Source organism: Tamandua tetradactyla, chromosome 6, assembly GCF_023851605.1.
Source record: "Tamandua tetradactyla isolate mTamTet1 chromosome 6, mTamTet1.pri, whole genome shotgun sequence".
Lineage (NCBI taxonomy): Eukaryota > Metazoa > Chordata > Mammalia > Pilosa > Myrmecophagidae > Tamandua > Tamandua tetradactyla.
The window spans coordinates 15,397,792-15,417,280 of NC_135332.1; the positions used below are offsets into that span (position 1 = coordinate 15,397,792).

The 19,489-nt window shown below is 61.0% G+C and overlaps 1 protein-coding gene across 3 annotated transcripts; it reads right to left on the reverse strand.

Moving 5' to 3' along the window:
• Positions 1-223: 223 nt before the first annotated feature.
• HID1 (HID1 domain containing) lies at positions 224-17,542 on the reverse strand. Of its 3 annotated transcripts, XM_077163772.1 has the most exons (20): positions 17,363-17,497; positions 12,631-12,733; positions 12,124-12,273; positions 11,197-11,367; positions 10,509-10,625; positions 9,864-9,970; positions 9,517-9,633; positions 7,900-8,122; positions 7,684-7,740; positions 6,711-6,851; positions 6,505-6,595; positions 6,260-6,411; positions 6,068-6,146; positions 4,549-4,713; positions 3,107-3,334; positions 2,689-2,822; positions 2,149-2,226; positions 1,599-1,690; positions 1,322-1,480; positions 224-1,143 (listed from the first exon to the last, which is right to left on the reverse strand). In XM_077163772.1, exons 2-20 carry the CDS (start codon positions 12,643-12,645, stop codon positions 1,080-1,082), a joined length of 2,340 nt encoding a protein of 779 aa, XP_077019887.1. In that variant the 5' UTR covers positions 12,646-12,733; positions 17,363-17,497; the 3' UTR covers positions 224-1,079. The 3 variants fall into 3 exon arrangements, with proteins under 3 accessions (XP_077019887.1, XP_077019886.1, XP_077019885.1); XM_077163771.1 differs by lacking the exon at positions 12,631-12,733 and having other exon boundaries at positions 10,509-10,622; positions 17,363-17,542; XM_077163770.1 differs by lacking the exon at positions 12,631-12,733 and having other exon boundaries at positions 17,363-17,542.
• Between the last annotated feature and the right edge of the window lie 1,947 nt (positions 17,543-19,489).

The window sequence follows — 19,489 nt, forward strand, 5'->3', positions numbered from 1 at the left end:
TGAGCCCTCCCCGTGCAGCGGGGCACTGGGGGACAGGGAGGCTGCCCTGGGGGCCTCCAAACTGTCTTGGTGGCTGCCCAGGGGGGCAAGCCCTAGATGAGAGGGCCCCATACCCCTTCCCAAGAAAATGACCAATGCTCGTTCCCAGTCCTGTGTCTAGGGCCCTGTGGGGACTGACCCTGAGGTACCGAGTCCCCAAATCCCCTGAAAACCAGCACAGAGAGGCGCAGGAAGAGGGAGATTTTATTGTGTAAAGAGACCGATTGTACTGAGCAAAGATTGTACTGACACAGGTCGGGGGAAGGAGACCGAGAGGCAGGGCAAGGCCAGCTGAGGTGGGGGGAGATGGCATCTCATGCCCCCTGCATCAGCCAGGCAATAGGTGGGAGCCAGAAGGGCTGAACTTCTGCCTCCAACCCTCTCCCCCTGCCCCCCATCACTGGATCAGCGGGAGTCAGGCTACATCCATTGACCGGGGGGAATATAGCAGGGGACCCTCAATACCCCATTCTGAACCCCAAATTACACGAGAGCCCCTCAGTCTGGTACTTGCAGCCTGCCAGCCTCAAGCACCCTGGGCGAGCAGCCAGGCACATCTGCTGCTCGCATGGACCCTGGCAGTGAGTGGGGCCTGGACGGGGGGGAGCTCCTGCAGGTCAGGAGGCCAGGAAGGGCTCCCCTCATCTGCCCAGGGACAGTCAGGGCCCCCCACGGGCATCCTGTGAGAGCCCCGTAGCCTGGTGGCCTGGGGGGAGGGCAGCCCAGGAGCCGGGAAGGCCTGAGGGGTCAGCACTGAAATGGGTCTTAGGGGAGCCTGTGTGAGGTGGGGGCTCTGGGCAGGCCCTGGACCCTGGACCCCAGATCCCAGACCCCGCTGCGCTGAGTGGGCCTGGTGGCTCTGGGGCAGGCCCCGCCCACCCAGCCGAGAGAAGGGGCCTCCAGGGCCTGCCACTCAGGACGCGGCCACCCCGCCACCCCTGCCCTGATGGCGGGAATTTAAAGCTCAGAACGGTGGATCTGGGGGAGCTCTGGGGGGGCTGGGAGCCCGGCCCTTCTCCGGCCCCTGGCTGGTTTCAGCCTTACACTCGCTGGATCTCAAACAGTTTCACGTCGGTGTCGTACCAGACGGGCGGGTCCACGTTCCTGCAGAGGGGTGCAGCGGCCTTGCAGGGGGCCCTGGGACCCCAGCCCCTTCCCCCTGCACCGCCCACTCTGGGCCCTAGGGCCACCCCAGCCAGACATGACCACCGTGGGGGGCGGGCAGCAGGGGTCCCCAGGGTGGCCGGCCAGCCCCCAGGCGGGTGGGGGGCGCAGGGCGCACCTCAGGTAGATGACGCCCCACATGTAGGTGCGGAACCACGCGGTGGTGCCCGAGTTGGCCTGGTACTTGCGGATGAGGATGGGGTGGGGCACGGGCAGCAGCCCCACCAGGGTGCCGTGCTGCAGGAAGCGCAGAATCTCCGACTCATCCGTCAGGCCCCTGCCAGGGAGCGGGGGGCAGCGAGGGGCTCCCACCTGCTCACCTCCCCCTCACACCCGCCCTCCAGCCCCAGCCCTTCCCAGAGCCCCCCCTGCCCCCTCACCACCCCCAGACTCACTTGTCGATGCAAATCTTCTCCACCTGGGGAACCAGCACCTGCAGCAGCCTCATGATGGTCTGCAGGGGGAGCTTCGACTTCCAGGAGAGCACCTGGGGTGGGAGGGGGCAGGCTCCTGGGGCTGGAGACAGGCCAGACCCCGACCCAGAACCACGCACTCCCCCAGGCAGAACGGGTTCCCGTGTGCTCAGGCAGTCACACTGAGTCGTCACAGCGGCGGGGCGGGGGCTCCCCATCCTAGGGCAATTAGTGGGGAACTCGGGAAGTGACTCAGGGAAGGATGTCAGCAAGGGGCAGTGGGTATGAAGGAAGTCAGCCCTGGGGGCTCCTGCTGGGAGCTCCGGGGGGCAGGGTGGGCAGATGAAGGAATGAGCTGGGGGGAGGCCACAGCACGGGACCCCAAGCCGACCCCACCCCAGGGTCCTGTGATCCAGACCCAGTCCAATCCGAGCAGTCGCTGCACAGCCCCAAGACAGCCCCCTGCCCCGCCCCAGGCCCACCAGGGTGCTGTCTGCCCAAAGCTGCCCCCGCCCCTGGGCCTGGTGCCCACCCACTCAGGCGTCGGGCTCCACTGCCCTCCTGCTGTGCTTGGCAGCTGCCGCCGCTCCCGCCACACCTGGCCTGGCTCCTGGGGGAAGGAAACGGGGTGTGAGGGGCGGGGGGGGGGGTCTGGGAAGCAGCCTACTGCCCACCCCCTCTACCCCGCAGTCTGAAATCCATGTCACGTGAGCAGTGGCCCATGGAAGGGCTAGTGGCATGGGACTCACCCTTCCCGTGGGGACGGCCCAGCACTGCACCCTGTGCCCTGGGCCCAGCCCAGCCCGACCCAGCCCAGGCAGGTGACAGGTTTAGGGCCGGGGGCCGATAGGGTGACAGGGTGAAGGCCAGCTGCAGGCAGGGCTGATGGGAGGGAGGCTGAATGCCTGGGACCTGGGCCTGTGACCAGCCAACAAGGGAGATGTCTGCGGCTGCCCCCTCCCTGGAGAGCCAGCGTGTCCACTGTGGGGCCCTGGCACTGGGTGGGTGCTGCCCTTCCCTGCCAGTGACCCCAGAGCGCCCAGACTGGGGAGGAGCTCCTGCCCGGCCTCACCCTGCTCCAGGAGTCCCCCTCGTCGGTCCCCACGGCGGGGCCACCGTCGGCAGAGCTCTGCTGGGGCTCAGGTTGCAAGGACCGCAAGGTGCCATCTTCCGACACCTGTGATTTCTCCGTCAGCTTATCGATGCCTGGGCAGGAAGAGGTGGGGGTAAGGGCCCCCCAGCACCCTCCTAAGGAGCTGTCCCACCACCTGCTTTAGAGGTGCTGTGCCTGCTGCCCCTTCACCCACTCCCAGCCCCAAGGTCCCCATCTCCCCACTGAGCTGCCACAGCTGAGCCCACCCAATACCAGCCCCACCACCCAGCCTACTGCCTCAGTTTCCCAGCTCGGGCCACACCCTTTGCCACAGACCGTGCCCATCCCCCGACCGTGCCAGTCCACACAGCCCCGACCCCCACAGCCCCCGCCAGACCTGGGGTGGCCACCAGGCTGGTCTTGAGGGTGCCGGGCTCGGCGGGGGCGGCGGGCCGGGAGCCCTCCATGGAAGCGCCCTCCTGCGAGCCCGTGCGGGACAAGGGCTCGGGCGCGCGCCGGCGCCGCTGCAGCGCTTTGTGGATGGCGGGCGGGTCCGCGGGCAGGTTGGCCAGCTGGTGGAAGACGCCGCGCTTGCGGATGATGGCGTAGACCAGGTTGGAGTTGCCTGTGGGGCGGGAGCACGCCTGTCTCAGGGAGCACCCCTTGTACCCCCACCCTGCTCCGTCTGGGGTGTTTAGAAGGCAGGAGCCCAAGAGAGGGAGCTGGGGCAGGGCTGGCACCCGGCTGAGTGCCCAGCTATGGCCACATCTGGACATTAAATCATCAAAAAGAGCCTCTGGTCTGAGCTCCCCCAGCACCCCTCCCCGTGACCTAAAAGGGTGACACCCTGCAAAGTCTAAAAGGGCCCCAGGGTGACAGTGTCCACCTCAAGCCAGTGGTTATGTATTCTGACTCTCTCCCTTGACCTAGGTGGCCAGAGAAGAGTCCAGGAGGACAAGGATGGTGTGTCCCTACTTGCCCTCGCCCCTGCCACCTTCCCACTGCTCTCAGGGTCAGACAAAAATGCATTCTGTGGCCGTCAGTGCCCGTCCACCTCGCCGGGCCCTGCCTCACACCACATGCCCCCTTGCTGGCCTCACTCCAGCCACACAGTTCTGCTTTCAGTTCAACATCCCACCCCAGGGCCTTTGCACAGGCTACCCCTTCCCCATATAAAAGCATTTCTATCCCACCCCACCCCCACTCATTGCCCATAGACTGGCATAAATTTTACTGATTTTGGAAATAATAACAGCTACTATTTAAGTCACCAGGCGCTGGGCCAAGGGCCCTGTGTGGGTTATCTTACTGAACCCTCCCAGCACCCTCTGGAAGAGGAACTCTCAGTACTATTGCTGTGACTATGTTACAGATGAGGAAACCAAAACTCAGAGAGGTTAAGTGATGTGCCCATGGACACAGAGCTGACAAGTGACATCAGGCTGGCAGGTAACTTGTGACACTGGGCAGGGGACCCACTGGCGCCAAACCACCCTGAGCTTCCCTTTCATCACATTTAAGATGACCCATTTGCCTGGGTGTTTATCCATTTAAAGCTTCCCTCTGCACCTCCACCCCAGCTCTGAGCTCCACAAGACAGGCAGCACGCCTGCTTGTTCCTGCTGGATCTCCTGCACCGAGCATGGGGCCTGGAACACAGCAGGTGTTTCATGGGTGTGTGCTGAGAGAATGTCCAGGGAGCAGAGAGCCAGCAGGCCATGGGTCTCCAGAGGCCAGATGTTGGGCAGCACCCTCCTTCGATGGGAAGGTGCCCTCACCCATTGCCTGCCCACAGGTGGGCCAGGTGAGGTGCACCATGGGGCTTAGACGGGGCCTCACCGTCGAACTGGTACTGGATGATGTTGTTGAAGACCTCCAGAAGGAAGAAGACCAGGTGGTGGTTCTGGGCAGAGGAGAAGAGGAACCAGGTGGTGGAGAAGGCCTCCAGCAGGTGGAGGAGCTTGTTGGCGGCCACCATGGACAGGCTCTTGAGGTAGGGGGACACTGTAGGGGAAGAAGAGGCTGGCTCAATTCACTCCTGGGACCCAGGCCAGCCATCCGTGTATGGCCTGGACCTAGGCAGGACAAGATGCTCCTGTCCTCAATCCCTCTGTGTCCCCCCTGCAAAGCCAGAAAGACCAAGCCCCTCTACACCCTACCGTACCTTCTCTGGCAGGGCCCAGGATGCAGCTGGGGCTCCACCCCCACCCCCTCTGCTCCACGGAGAGCTGTGCATTTACAAAGCTGCTCGCGCATCTTCCTCTTCCTCAACCCTCCCACACCCCTGAGAGGGAGGCAGGGCACAGAAGAATTATCCCCATTTCATTGATGAGGAGACTGAGGCTCAGAGAGGTTTCTAAACTTGCCCAAAGGTCCATGGTTATAAATTGATTGGGTGAGTATACAAACCCAGGACTTTTTAAAGCCCTTCTAGAATATCAAGCTGCCCTGTCATTAGGCAGATATTAACCACCTGCAATTTCCACAGCCCTGTGAGCTGACACGCCAAGGCCAGCTGGAAGTCCCATATAGAACCATGGACTTCTTGACTCATGCTCTCTCCCTCCCTAGGCTGAGGGCACACAAAAGCAGGGGCAGTGTCTTCCTTGTTCAAAAGGTTTTCGCGGAGCCGGCCACGCTTAGCTGCTGCTGGGTTAAGATTTTTGGGCTGGAGCAAGGGAGGGAGCAAAGAAGAGCCCCAGTCCTGGTCCCAGACCTCACGGTCCAGCTTTGGCCTCCATGGCCCCCGCCCACCCCCGACCTGGAGTCTGAATCAGAACCCAAGGGGGCCTAGCCACCCTCGCCCACAGGACCACGCCTTCCAAACAGTCCTGCCCGTGCTGAAGCCATCCCAGGCTGGGGCCACTCTGCTCCAACCAGCCCCCCCCACACCAGCCTGAGCCTTCCAGCCTCCTCCTCCAGGCAGGTGGGCACAGGGGAAAGGCAGAAAGGGGGTGCAGCTGGCATCCCCACGCCCCAACGCCCTCCCGCTGGCCCTGGGCTGTCCCATAAGGTGGCCATGAGCCACGTGTGCCCACCCGCATTTGAACCACAGCTAGCCCTGGCGGGGATGTGCCGTGAGTGTAACACACGCGGGACTTTCAAGACCGGGTGTGAGGAGAAGGACCTATCTCACTGATCATTTTTATACTGGTTACATGTTGAAATGATAATCTTTTGGATAGAGTGGATACAATAACATATGATATTAAAATGATCATCGGTTTTGTTGGTTTAATGCGGCTGCTGCAGAATGGAAGAGCCGGACCTCGCTCGCGTTCGATTCCTGCCGGACAGGGCGGCACGGGGCGGGGCGCCACCTGGTGGCGAGCGCGGGGAGGGCGGGCGCGGCCCCTACCGTTGACCACGACGGTCAGAAGGCAGTCGAAGAGGGGCTGCAGCCGCTGGTGCCCGCTGGTGATGATCTTGTGGAACACCTGTGCCAGGGTGCGGGGGGTGGGGGGGAGAGAGGGGCGGCTATGGGGTCCCCGGCGGCCTCCAGTCCGGGCCGAGAGGGCGTCGCCCGCCACCCCACGCCCCCCGGCCTCACCACGATCAGCAGGTCGGCGTGCGTGCCCGTGAAGACGGGGATGTCCATGGGCACGCGCACCGAGTAGGGCTTGTTCAACCGCACCCCGAAGTTGCGCTCCCCGCTCAGCAGCAGCAGGATGAAGACGCCGATGTGCATGAGGCCCACTCGAGCTGCGACCGGGGAAGCGGGAGGGCGTCACCACGGCAGCGCGGGGAGCGAGAGGCGTCCCCGCCCCGCCCCCGCGTCGCCCCGCCCCCACATACACTGATCCGCTCGGGCGTCGTTGAGGAAGTAGAGGATGGGGACCAGGACGTCCAGCACGTCGCTGCTCTTCAGCACGAAGAAGAGGAATTTCTGGAGGGCACACGAGTGGGCGAGGCTGGGGGGCCGCTCTGCTCCAGCCCCGGCCCTCGGAGTCACGCACACAGCCCAGGCGACATGCCGGGCTCCGCCCCTCCAGGCCACCCACCTTGTTGAAGTCGCAGAGCTTCCAGAACAGAACCAGCAGCTCCTGGTGGAACTGGATCTTCTTGGTGGAGTTGGGCAGGTAGGTCTGCAGCAGGGGGTTGGACAGCAGCCGGGCCATGCCCTTCAGGATGAACTGGAAGTCCTGGGGGGCCGGGGACAGAGCAGGGGGCCTGAACAGCCTGGCTCCCTGAGGCTCCAGCTTCCTCCTGCCTCCTCCTGCTCCCCCAGAGCCTGGAGGCGCCCAGGGGCCCACACTGCCAGTGGCTGTCCTGGGGTGGGCCCCTCAGGAAGCGAAGTCCAGGGCTGGCCTGGAGAGGCCCCCACCCCTCAGCCAGACCGTGGGGTCCCCTGTCCCCAGGCTGCTCCATCTCCCGAAGACACACAGTGAACCGGCCCTGCCCACCTGCGCCCCTTGCTGACAGGTGCCATCCCTGCCCCTTCCTGTCATCCAGGCACATGGGGAGCCTTCTACCGGAGGGAAGAGCTGTTTACTGAGCACGAATACGCGCTGGACCCCAAGGTCTGCACTCTGGTTTAATCCTCACAACAAGCAAGGCCTCACTTAATGCTGCCACTGTCCCCCTTTTACAGAAGCTGCAGAAGTTAGAACTCTGAGAGCTTCAGGACCTCCCCAAAGGTCATGGGACTCAGAAGCGTCTGAACTAACACTGGAACTGGGATCCGCCTTTCATGTCCACAGTCATCTCTCACCTCAGAGCCACCGCCTCCTGGAGGCCTTCCCCAATAACCCTGCCCAGCTGAGGCCATCAGGCCTTTTCCGCCTCTTGAAACCCCCCAGCCCTATAGTCACTATGTCACCCAGATGGCCCAAGTCCAGGAAGGCCACGGGTTGTGTGTGCAGGGGTCAGCATGGCCCCCCTTCCCGTCACATCTTCCCCCACCTCCCAGGGCCAGAGCCATCGTGGCGGGTGGGCAGCACGAGTCCACCCGGGTAGGACCAGCCCCAGACTCGCCTCCTCGCGATGGATGCGGGACAAGTAGTTCACAAACAGGTTCTCGGGTCCCGGAGGCTGCGGAAGTGGGAGCCAGTGGTGAGCAGGTGGCCTCCACCCCCAGCCCCGCCCCACACCACGAGGGGCCTCCAGGTACCTCTTGTCCAGGGCCCCTGCTGGGGGGGGGGGTACCGCCCACCCACAGCCCTGCCAGGTCCCACCATCGCCACTCCTTACATCAGCATCGTCCATGGCAGTGCCGGTGGCGGTGCCGTCCACGGTAGGGCTGGTGCTGGTGGCACTGTCGTGGTCCAGGGTGACGATGAGCACCTGGGCAGCCTCCTCCACCAGGGGTTCCCGGTAGTCGGAGAAGAGCAGGTGGTTGTAGGGGATCCCGTAGCCCACAGGGTCATAGGCACACACAGTGTTGAGGAGGGAGGTGAAGAGGGGCAGGGCATGTCTGCAGCAGGAGAGGGGGGCTTCAGAGGTGCCACTCATGGGCCCACCCCTCCGTCCACCCCCAGCCAAGCCGTCCCCTCATTCCACAGGCGCTTGGTGCCTGGGCAGCGGGCTGGGGGCCGGGGGCTGGGGGCGGGGGAGAACTAGGAACTTGACCCTTCCTGAGTGGAAGCACCCCCTTCTCATCGATGCCCGCATCCGGGCTCTGAGTAGGGCCAGGCGGGGCTGGAGCAGAAGGAATTTGTCCCCCGGCACAGGACAGCCACTCATGAGGGGTCAGGTCAGGAAACCCTGTCCCCAGGCTCAGCGGTGAGGCAGCTGCCCGCCCTCGGGGCTTCAGAGGAGGGGCTGGCGGTGCCTGGGAAGCAGAGCCGGCGCTCAGTCACCCTGCAGCCGGACCTCGGAAAGACTAGCTTCAGAGATTCGTAGATGTCAGGGTTCAAGCTCCTTATCTTATGGGCCAGGAAACTGAGACCTGGAGAGGTTATGGAGCGGCAAAGGGCACAGAGCTCAGGGGCAATTTGCTGATAAGTCTGGTGAGAAAGGAGAAACCCAGCCAGTTCTCTACTTTGGCTGCTGGGAGGGCCCCCTTCTCTTCTGGGAACAAATAAAAAGGAAGCTGAGCAGGAGGCCAGCAGGACCTGGAAGAGGAGGCGTCCGGTGCAGCCCTCAGGGCCTGGAAATAAGGGGGCAAATCCTCCACCCTCGGGTGCTGACCCCTGAGCTGTCAGCACAGCGCTGGGCACAGCCGGCCCATGGGACCTGCTCCAACGACTCGAGCCAACTGCACGGCTCACACAACACTAGAGGCACGTCTCGGTGGCCCGTGGTCCACGAGTATTCCCATATAGACAGGGTTCCCCCCGCCCCATAGACCCAACCAGTGAAGCAGCTCTGTTCAGTATGGCAGCCAGCAGCCACCGGTGAGCATATAATGTGGCAGGTCCACACTGAGATTGCCCTAAGTGACAGATACACACCAGAGTTTAAAACTTCCTATGAAAAAGAGAATGTAAAATGTCTCAATAATGTGTGTTGATTACACATTAAATGCTAATATTCTGGATATATTGGGTTAAATGAACTATGATTAAAGTTAATTTCACCTGTTTCTTTTTACCTTTTTGCTATCACCACTAGAAATTTTTAATTGCACGTGTGGTTTGCGTTATGTTTCTACTGGGCAGTGTTGCTCTAAATGGAGGACCCAGGCCTGGCTCACGCAGGGCTGCGGAGCACCCATTCGGGTCTCTGGGAGGCCAGGGCAACACTGGACAGCGCAGGTGTGAGATTAGGCTATTGCGTGATCGGTCCTCACCACCAGGGGGCAGCACATCCCCTCAAGTGCCCTGACCCAGAAGGAAGAGAACGGAAAGGCAGGCCAGGGGTGCTCACCTGTTCTCCGTGGAACAAAAGAACTGCACCCACGGGTTGGTGCTGCCACTGTCTGGCGCCGGGGGCAGGTACATGGCCTCGGAGAAGCACGTCAGCAGCAGCTTCAACAGCTCCATCCTTGGGGATGGGGTGAGGAGGGGAGACAGGGTTTTGGGACCTGAGGGGCCCAGCTTCCCTTCAGGAGAGTGCCACCCACCCGGCTGGCAGCCAGCCCAGGCCCGCGAGGTGCTATGACCCCCTCGTTCATCCCTGTGAAGCCGAGGTGGCCAGGCACGGGGAAGGTCTCCTGGGAACGACAGCTGGGGGGCCGGCTCTGAGCTGCCCAGGGGAGCCTACCCAGGGCTTACCGGTTCAGGTCGTGGACGTAGTTGGGCTGGGGGGAGTGCGCGAAGCCCACCCCAGCCTCCCAGATGTATTCACAGCTGTCCAGGGAGTGGATGTCCTCGGCCGAGTCCTGGGGACAGGGTCGGGAGGTGGACAGGGCGTGGGGCAGGGGCCAGGACCCTGCCCACCCAAGCCACCCACCACCCCTGGGGACAGAGATTCCCAGTCTCCTAAGACAGAACCACAAAGTCCCTGAACCCTACTGGATGAGGGAAGAAACAGATGCTTTTCAACGTGGAAAGCTCATTTTCCTTCAGCCTCATACTGTTTCTTTCAGTCCATTAGAGACAGGGAGGGAGGGGGGAGGAGAGGAATTAGGTGACCTTCGTGGGGGTGGGGGCAGAGAACACCCAAGGTCATGTCCATGGGGACCACAGAAGGGTGGCGGCCAGGCGTCCTATGTCCAAGCCCCACCCCCACCCGCCACCTCGAGCAGGCAAAGACAATGGGTGCCTGTGCCCTGTACCCGGATGCCAGGGGCAGGGCCGGTACCAGCTGGCTGCTCTCCAGTGGTGCCAGCCACCGCCACCTGCCCGGGCGTGGGTGCCAGGCAGCCCAGTGTCCCCAGCGCAGCCCGGCCCCCGCAGCCCTGCCCTCGGGGCGCTCACCACGGCGCTCCTGCGGTGGCTGTGAACTGTGAAGTCCGGGCAGAAGAGCAGGTCTGCGATGGCCAGGAGCAGGGACTCGGCCAGCGGCCGGGCATTCTCATCATCCTCCTCACCCTGCTGGGGACACGGCACCCGTGGGGCGCTTCGGTGGTAGCTGGCCGAGGAGACACAGCCCAGGGCTTGGGGATGCGGGGGACAGGACAGGGGACTGAGCCCAGGCAGGGACTGGTGGCCAGAGGGATGAAGAAAGGGACCGGGGAAGGAAGAGGAAGGACAGCTGGTGACCCCCAACCTCCGGACGAGGCCCACGGCAGATGGGGGCAGAGCGGGGAGTGTGCCTCGGATATCGGGAGCAGGAAGGGGGCGAGGCAGGCAGTGAGAGGGAGGCACTGGGCTGGGGGGCGGGGAGGCCATGTCCCCTAGCCTCAAGAGCCTCAGCCCTGCTGGGGGAGGTCACTGGGCCCCCACCCTGCAATCTTGGCCAGTTGCCTGGAGATAAACCTAGGGGGAGGGGTCAGCACGACCCTTCCCAGGCCCTTAGATGCCCCCTGCCCTGCCCCCACGATGCCCCAGACACCCCCTGCCCTCAGCTTCCCTCCAGCTATAGGGGGCAGAGACCCTGGGGGGACGGCCCTGGAAGGGTGCTCTCCCTGCCACCCCCCACCCAGCCCTGGTCAGGCGCACAGACCCCTCCTCGCCCCGCGCCGGGCACTGTGGACCAGAAGAAGCCCCTCCAGTCAGGGTCCTCGAAGATGTAGGGCAGCACACGGGTGAGGAGCCGGCTGCAGTTCAGGACGGTCTGCTTCTCCTTCTCGGAGTGGCAGCCACTCTCGGCCCCCTGCACCAGCTTCTCCACAGCCTGTGGGGCCAAGCAGGGGGCAAGGGGCAGGCTGGAGCGGCACGCAGGGGGCTCCTGGCCCTGGGGTCTGCAGGGTACCGCAGGCAGCAGAGGAGGCGGCAGGATGCTGGGACAGCGTCAAGTGGCCCCTGTCCCTGGGGTCGGGGGAGGGGGCGGCAGGGATCATGTTGGGGTGGCACATGGTAGGACCGAGCCCTGGAGTCAGGGGGCACCCCAGTGGGTAGGGGAGAAGGCAAGGGCTACACCTGGACGGCACGTGGTGGAACTCTAGCCTCGGGGTCAGGGGGTACCTCAGGCCACAGAGAGGTGAGGCAAGGGGACCCCAGGTGGAGACCCCACCCTGCAGGGCCAGCTGTCCAGGCAGGAGCATGCCAGGTACAACCAGGACACAAAGGGGCACAGGTGTCAGCTCAGGGGGCCAGCCCAGGCTACGGTATCCTGAGAGGGAAATCCTGGCTCACCACTCACTGGCTAAGACCTCTCTTAGATGCATAACTAACTCTCTGAGCCTCAGTTTCTCCACTGGTATAACAGCAACTCTAAGGAAGGTGTACAGCCGTCAGGCTGGAGGAAGTCCTCCCTAGTGGCAGCTGCTACGACTGCTTCCCCAGCGCCCAGGCAGGTGGGGGAGCTGGGTAATGCCTCAGGGCCACCCAGGCCTGGGGGTGGAGGTGGGGACCCCGGGTACCTGCCCTCTCAGTCTGCAGGTGGGTGGGAGAATGGCCGGGAGGGTGGGGGGTGCCGGGCACCCCTTACCTTGTAGCACAGGGTGGCCAGGTTGGAGGGCGACTCCTCCCGCACAGCCCGGATCTCCGCTGCCGGCACCAGGGCAAAGACATCCTGCACCGAGGTGGCTGTGTCTGCCCAGAACTGGTCCCAGAAGGCATCATCGGTGGCTTCCACAGGCTGCAGAGGGACCATGGCCCAGAGTTACACGGTCCCTTCCTCCCGGCCTACGGTTTGCTCTCTGCATCCCCACATGAGGGGCGTCCTTCAGCCACGACCACCCCTGGCCAGCACGGCCAGGCTGGGGACGGCCCGTCAGGTGATAGGGGGTCAGCTGGCCAGCAGCCCAGCAGGCAAAGCCCAGCGCAGTCCCTGGGGACTGTATGGCCCTGGCTAAGTCCTCACCATGCCCCAGCAGGGCACAGAGACCTCCCTACCTGGGCACATCCCCAGGCCACACCACTAGGTCAACTGCCCAGGGACCCAGACTAAGGCTGCATCCTCTTCCCATAACAGATGACAAAAGGGGACACACACCCCGTGTTCACTCATCCAGACTGTCCCTGCCACAGGCCGCAGTCTCTGTCCTCTTGGCACACCCAGCAGATTCCAAATCCAGCAGATTTCAACCTTTAAGGCTCTCTAACACACACCTGTTCCTCTCGGAGCCCACTGCCCAGTGCTGCAGCTCAGACACTTGCCACTCCTGCCAGGGCCACCACCTCCAAAATTTTCCTTCTTTGCGCTACCCTCTCCACTACCCCGAACCCCTGTTCCAAAACACGGCACCCAAGCATTACCCTCTCACTCAGACCTTCAATGGCTTCCCATCTCCTGCTGGACCAAGTCCAAACTGCCTGGCAGTAGGCTGAGGCCTCACTTAAACACACACATGCACACACACACAGATGTGCAGGCACACGCATCTGTAATTACCAACTCAGGACACGACGCTGCTTCCCTTCTCTCTGCCTCTGCTTAGGCTATCCCCTCTTCCTAGTGTGCCCGCCTCTCTCAATGCCACATTTCAAAATCCCCTGCTCCTACTGGGGTAGTATGCCTCAAAACTGCTTATGCCCTTTGAATCATAAACTCCATTTCTGGGAATCTCTTCTAAGTATATGATCAGAGATGTGCATGTGTGAGGATGTTTACCGAGGTGTTATCAATAACAGCGAAAAGTTGGAATCAACCTAAATAGCCAACAATTGGGGAATGCTTACAAAGTTCAGGTACACCCATACAATGGAATATTATGCAGCCATTAAAATCACATTTTTTAAAAATATGAATGAATGGAAAATGCTCATGGTATGGTGTTATGTGAAAAAGGACATAAAATTATTTAGAGAATGATCCAAATATTTTCATTAAATTATGTATTAATAAAACACTAAAAGAAAAGGAGCCAGAGGTTAACAGCCTTCTGGTTTTATTTTTTCCTGATACTTTTTGGTACAAATGCATATTACCGTTTCTTCCTTTTGAATGCCTACATGTTGAGGGGCCAAAGTTTTTGAGGCACTCTCACTCTCCTTCATGTCACCCCTTTTTTTTTGCCTCCTGCAGAAAGCCCTCCAGGATTGCTCCAATCACCACAGCCTTTTCCCTTCCCTGAAATCCTAGGGCTGATCAAGCCCACAGGCCCTGCTCCCACGAGTTTGCATTTCATATATATTACTCCTATCAAAGGAAAAAAAAAAAAGCTTATTGAGAATAATTCTGTTCTCCGGACCACTTTTCCCAAGAAGCCTCCCTCGCCTCAGGACTGACTTGCTCCCACCTTGGAAGCTGCACCTCCCCACCCCCTCCTCTGGCACTCAGCACAATCCCCAACTCCACGGGTGTCTGTGCACCTGCCTTGCGGGAGCCATTCTTCCCAGACCCTGCACTTGAGGCATAAGGTAAATGCTTAGTCTTTGGAGACGCCTTTAGCCTGCTTGCCAGGCAGCAGGGCTGGGCTGGGGCAGGGGGTGCGGGGAGCACGGTGGTGGCTGTTCAAACTCAAAGTGGATCACAGACCTCACCAAGGTCCAGGCCTGGCCTCACCCCCTCCCCCAGCCTAGGTCTGCGGGATAACATGTGGCCATGGCCTTCAGGACAGGCCTGGCACAAGATCTGCTCGGCCCAGAACTGGTAGAGCAAGTTGGCTGGGGGAGAGGGACAAAGGTGACAGGAGGGTCCCGGGGCAGGGGTGGGCTGGCACTCATGCCCGCCAGCCAGGATAGTCCTCTGACCCTCATTGCAATCTAGGGGCAGGACACAGTCAGGCCTGGGTGGGGCCTGGGAAGGACACCCCAGAAAACCCACTGGGAAACTTCCCATTTCTGATGCTTTCCCTGCCTCCTAGGTAGCCACCACCCCCTTAAAGGGGCAGGGACTCATCTGGGTACCAGGTGGGCATGACCTCTGACATCATTCATCCGGGCCAGGATCACCTGGGGACTGAATTCAAAACAAGGAGAGAGATCAAGGTGGGAACTGAGAAGGCCCCAGGGCAAGTCACTATGCAAACAGGAAAGCTCCCAGCTACAGGGACTGGCCTTGAACTTCAGGAGTGGCAACTATCATCTCCCCCTACTCCCCAACTTGGGCGTCATCTCCAGGCACCACTGTGGCTGGGTCACTGGGCTATGAAGGCCGTTACTGACCACACTAGGCTGGCCTGTGCTGCAAGCACAGACCAGAGTTACCGGGGCCCCGGAGGCTTCTGAAGGGAGGAACATGGCTCAGCTCCTGCCTCAGTTTCCCGAACTGTACCCCACCCGACCCAAGGGAGCTTCTAAATTCCAAGCTATTTTCTTTGAAAAGAGTATTTCCCGGAGGCGGGCAAGCACAGAGCCCCAGGGGCAAAGGGACTGAGTTTACCCTGGCAGGAAGCCAGAGGCTCCTGACCCAGCTTTGCCAGGACCCTGCTCAGGCCAGACCCAACATGGGGGGCCCGGGAGACCAGCTGCACCTTTTCAACCTCACTGGGGACTGGGGGACAAATGACCAGCAGTGCTCTAGCCTATGCTGTGTGACCGTTCTGGAAGGATGGCATCATCACTGCACATTCACATGCTTGTGCACACACATGCAAATGTGCACCCCCAGGTCTCATGTCTCCTGGGCAGAGAATCTCTAAACAGGCAGTTCTCTGGGGGAGGGTCCCAGCTCCATGCATACCCCCCTCCAGGGCCCCGCCTGCCCCAGGAAAGGATCAGGAAATACAGCAGAAGCTGCTGGTCCTCGGGGCCTTGCCCGGGCCTTGCCTGGGGGCTGGACTTCGGGCAGGAAGAAAACAGGATGCAGCGCAGGAGGGTGGGGAAGGGTTAGCAAGCGTCTCTGGCCAGGGCTGTGGGGAAAGGCACTGGGTCCGATTGCCTGCCACCCAGAGCAAAAATCTGTTTTCCCAGTACTGCCTCCTCTGGAACCCTGTGGACCGCAGGTCTGAATCCCTTTGGGGACGCTGAGTGACGGGGCCCGGGATGGTCATTTGGAATCTGCTCCATGCCCCTGAGCTGCCCAAGCAGGTTATCACTCAAGGTCTGAGGCCACAGCCACTGAGGGTCTCTCCTTCCAGGCAGCCCAGAACCTGGAGAAGCCAAGATCCCCACCTGCTCTGGCACCTCCCCACCTGCTGGCCCAGTGCCCTCCGGGGGGAGGCCCAGGCTAGTCCCTGGCCCTTTCCTACCTGGGAAACACATCAGCCCTGACTCGGTCAGCCCCATTACGGGACTGCAGCTAGAGAAGGATAAAGGGTTCCGGTGTACTGGGGAGGGGGCCAGAGCAGGTAGGAATCTAGGCCACCCCAGGTCCTTTGGGACCCAGCTCAGCTGGTCTCACTGGCCTGGCGAACGACCCCAGCTGCTGAGCCAACAGCGCACAACACGTTCCTCCAACAAAGTGTTTCCTCCCCAAGTAGGTAAACACAGGAGCCTCTCTCCCCCCTCCCTTAGCCCCATGTTGAAGGGCTGCCCACGTGCCTCCTTCCCTGTCAACCCAGACCTAGAGCCCCCTACCCAAGAAAGCCAAACACTAGGGCTCACCAGGAGCCACAGGGAGTGGGGAGCAGAGAGGTCTGGTTTCCTTCCAAGGCCCCACAGCTGGAGCTAGGCTTTCCAGAGGCCCCTGGGCATTTGCTGAACACCTGGCCTTCCCAGGGTGGGGGACAGGGGCTGTGGGGACCAGAGGCTCAGCCCTCGGGAAGGTGACTGCTGGCTGTGGGGAGATAGTTCCCTGAATCCCACACTGACTGCCAAGGGCAAGGGAGACTCTGGAAAGCCAGGTGGGTGGGGAGTGACAGGAAGGTTCCAGGTGGCTTGAATCCTTCCAAAGTGGGGGACCTGGGGGAGTCAGGGGAGAAGGAACAGGCAGGGAAGCAGCCTTGTGGTGAGCAGGCTGTGCGTGTCTTGGGGGTAAGGAGGTGGCCCATAGTGTCACTTCTGGTCCCAGGGGAGAGTATGCAAGCATGGACAAGGCTGGAAGTCTGCAGGTAGCAGGTAGCCGGTGACAGGGAGGCCAAGGGAACTGGGAAGCCTCCCAGCCCTAAACCAGAGATCAGAGGGTACCAGCAAACAGTGTCCCCATCGCTGGGCCTGGATGAGGAGGCCACTTGGCAGGAGAGCCTGGGGCTTCCCAGCTGGGAAACCAAACTCCGGGGGCTTTGGGGGGGCAGACCCCTTTTGCCAGGCTGTCCCATTGCCCACCACTCTTTGCCCTTCTCTCTGGAAGACCTGGGCCTTCCCTAGCCGCAGGCATCCACCTGGCCCAGCCGAGGCCGCGATCACCGCGCACCAGCTGTTCCCCGGACCCGACCCCGGCGGCGGGCGCCGGCCCGGCTTTGTTTGCATTGAGTCAGCGGGAGCCGCGCGTCCGGGACCGCGGGCACCGGGGGACAGGGCAGGGAGCCAGGCGCTGGATGCGTGGGAGGGGGCAGCAGGCGGAGGCTGGAGAAGCGAGGCCGGGGACGCAGGGGCGGGACGGGGGACGGACAGCAGCGTCGCCGGCTCGGGGAGTAGGCACACGTCAGCCTAAGGTGGCAGCAGCAGCCGCGGGGAGGGGGCCGTTCCCGGGCGAGGAGGTGGGGATGGGAGGCGACGGCCTGGGGATGGAGCCCCGGGGTACAGGCCGAGGGGTCCCGCTCTGGCTCCGGCCTCGGCGTCACCCTCCGGGCACGCGCGTCCCCCCAAGTCCCGGCGAGCCGGGCTCGCGCAGCCCCCCTCCCTCGACCCTGCCCAGCCCCCAGCCCGGAAGGTGGGTGAGGAGGACGGGGCCCCGGGCGCACCTGCGTCTTGGTGGTGAGCTGGATCACCGCCTTCCGGAAGTTCAGCTTGGAGTCGGCGGATCCCATGTCGCTGGAGCCCGCTGCGGCCGGGCCGGGGCTCCGGCTCCCGCTCCGGCTCCGGTTCAGCGGCCCCCGCTGCTTTCGCAGGAGCTCCGCGGCGCACTCCGCCCGCCCGCCCGGCGTCGGCCCCGCCCCCGCCAGGCCCCGCCCCGCCCCGCCGGGCCCCGCCCCCGCACCTGATGCGCCCCCGGGGCTCCCGGGCTAGGTCCTGGAGCGGCCGCGCCCCTCCTTCCGCATCCGAGTGTGGTCCTTGTCGCAGACCCCGTACTTCGCCCAGTCCCCAGGGGCCCCAGCCCTCTCAGGGTCCCGGTGTCCGGCCCTCATCCTCTTTCTGCAGCCCCACGCCGTCTCAGCCAGCCCTCTCCACGCGAGATTCCTCCTTGTCAATCCCTTTCCTTCCATCCCTTTTTTCTGAGCATCCGCTCTCTCCGTTCCCCATTTCCTGGCCTGTCGAACCCACGTGTGCACGCTGTCCAGTCTTAGGCCTCGCAGCCGTTCGGGTCACAAGTCACCCCCCTGTCCCCCACCCCCACCCCGGGGCTCACCCTTCCGTGCTGTGGGAGACGCCGACTCAGCGCTTCTCCAGGGCCCGCCGCACCCCTTCCCTGAGAATCCTTTCCAGTCCACCCATTTCAACAAATGTGTCTGAGGGATTGGTGTTTGCCGACACTGTGTCTGGGGTGGGGGCAAAGAGGGCATAAATCACAGGCCTGCTCTTTAAGAGCTGTCAGCAGCGGAGAAGCAAGCAATGAATGAGCCGTGGGGGGGGGGGGCAGGTGAGGAGGCAAATTGATAAGAGTAACAATCATAATAGTAACACTATCTCTATATAACAATGACAATACTTAGACAACATCCCTAACACGGCAAATCTCTGAGGTAGCTATTATCATCCCCGCTTCACATTTGGAGAAACGGGAACTCAAAGTAGTTATTTACCCAAAGCCACACAGCTAATGAAGGGCAAAGCTGAAAAAGCACATCCATCCATGATCCCAGAGAGGCTGTACTTTTTCCACAACATTATCTTGTAAGCTGTGTCTGAGGAAGCTTCTGGAGAACCTAGATGCTTCAAAAAGGGGTGACATTTGAGGTTAAATAGCAACTCCCCTCGTGAAAAATAAGGGTGCACCAGCCAGGCAGCAGCAGCACAGGGCAAAAGTGGGGTGGGGGGGTGTAAGGCCACTGACTTTTCACAAAATGAGCAGGCACCGCAGTACATGATCATAGGGTAGCCCTATCCTTTCTCCAGAGGTGGGCTTGCTCCACCCTGGACTAAATCCTGGGCAGGTCCTGTGACTTTTCTACAACAAGATGACGAATGAATACTTCCTCTCTCTGGCATTAGAAAAACAACAACAAAGTTCAGTTCACTCTACAAACCACTCAACCCCAGTCCAGGCTAGAGTGACATTAAAACTCCAAAACTTAATCATAAGGGAAATGTAAATTGAAACCACAATGAGATTACAACCACTACATACCCATTAGAATAGCTTTTTAAAAAAAAAAAAAAAAAACCCGACAATACCAAATGTTGGCAAGGATGTGGGGCACCTGGACAGGGACGGCCGGTGAACACAAAACAGAAATGCAATTACTTCAGAAAGCAATCTGGCAGTTTCTTGCAAAGTTAAATATACAACTACCAAAGACTCAGTGATCCCACTCTAGGTATTTCCCCAGTAGAAATTAGGACATAGATGCACATAAACACCTTTATACAAATATTTACAGCAGCTTCATTCATTATACACCAAACCAGAAATAACCCAAATGTCCATCAACTGGTGAATAAACAAATCGCAGTTCAGCCATAGGATGGGACTACTAGTCAGCAATAACAAGGAGCAAACTACTGATTGAAAAGCATAGCAACAATGAGAATGAATCTCGATTATATACCCCAAAAGGGTGAATTTTACTGTACACAAGTTATATGCCAATAAACCTGACTTAAAATATTCTTGGTCACCCAGGGAACTCACTCTTCCCACCAGCGTTCATGGAATGGATTTAAACAAGTCCATTCAACCTCACTCAACTCCGGGAATTGCAAGACTTCTT

What these genes read in the sequence shown, in the direction of transcription:
- HID1 (XM_077163770.1), bottom strand. Translation starts at nt 17,428, where the DNA reads ATGGGATCCGCCGACTCCAAGCTGAACTTCCGGAAGGCGGTGATCCAG. An exon ending in CCCGCATCCATCGCGAGGAG is followed by an intron (nt 6,852 to 7,683) that starts GCGAGTCTGGGG and finishes CCGGCCCCCCAG; the next exon opens with GACTTCCAGTTCATCCTGAA. An exon ending in TGGGGCGTCATCTACCTGAG is followed by an intron (nt 1,144 to 1,321) that starts GTGCGCCCTGCG and finishes ACCCCTCTGCAG; the next exon opens with GAACGTGGACCCGCCCGTCT.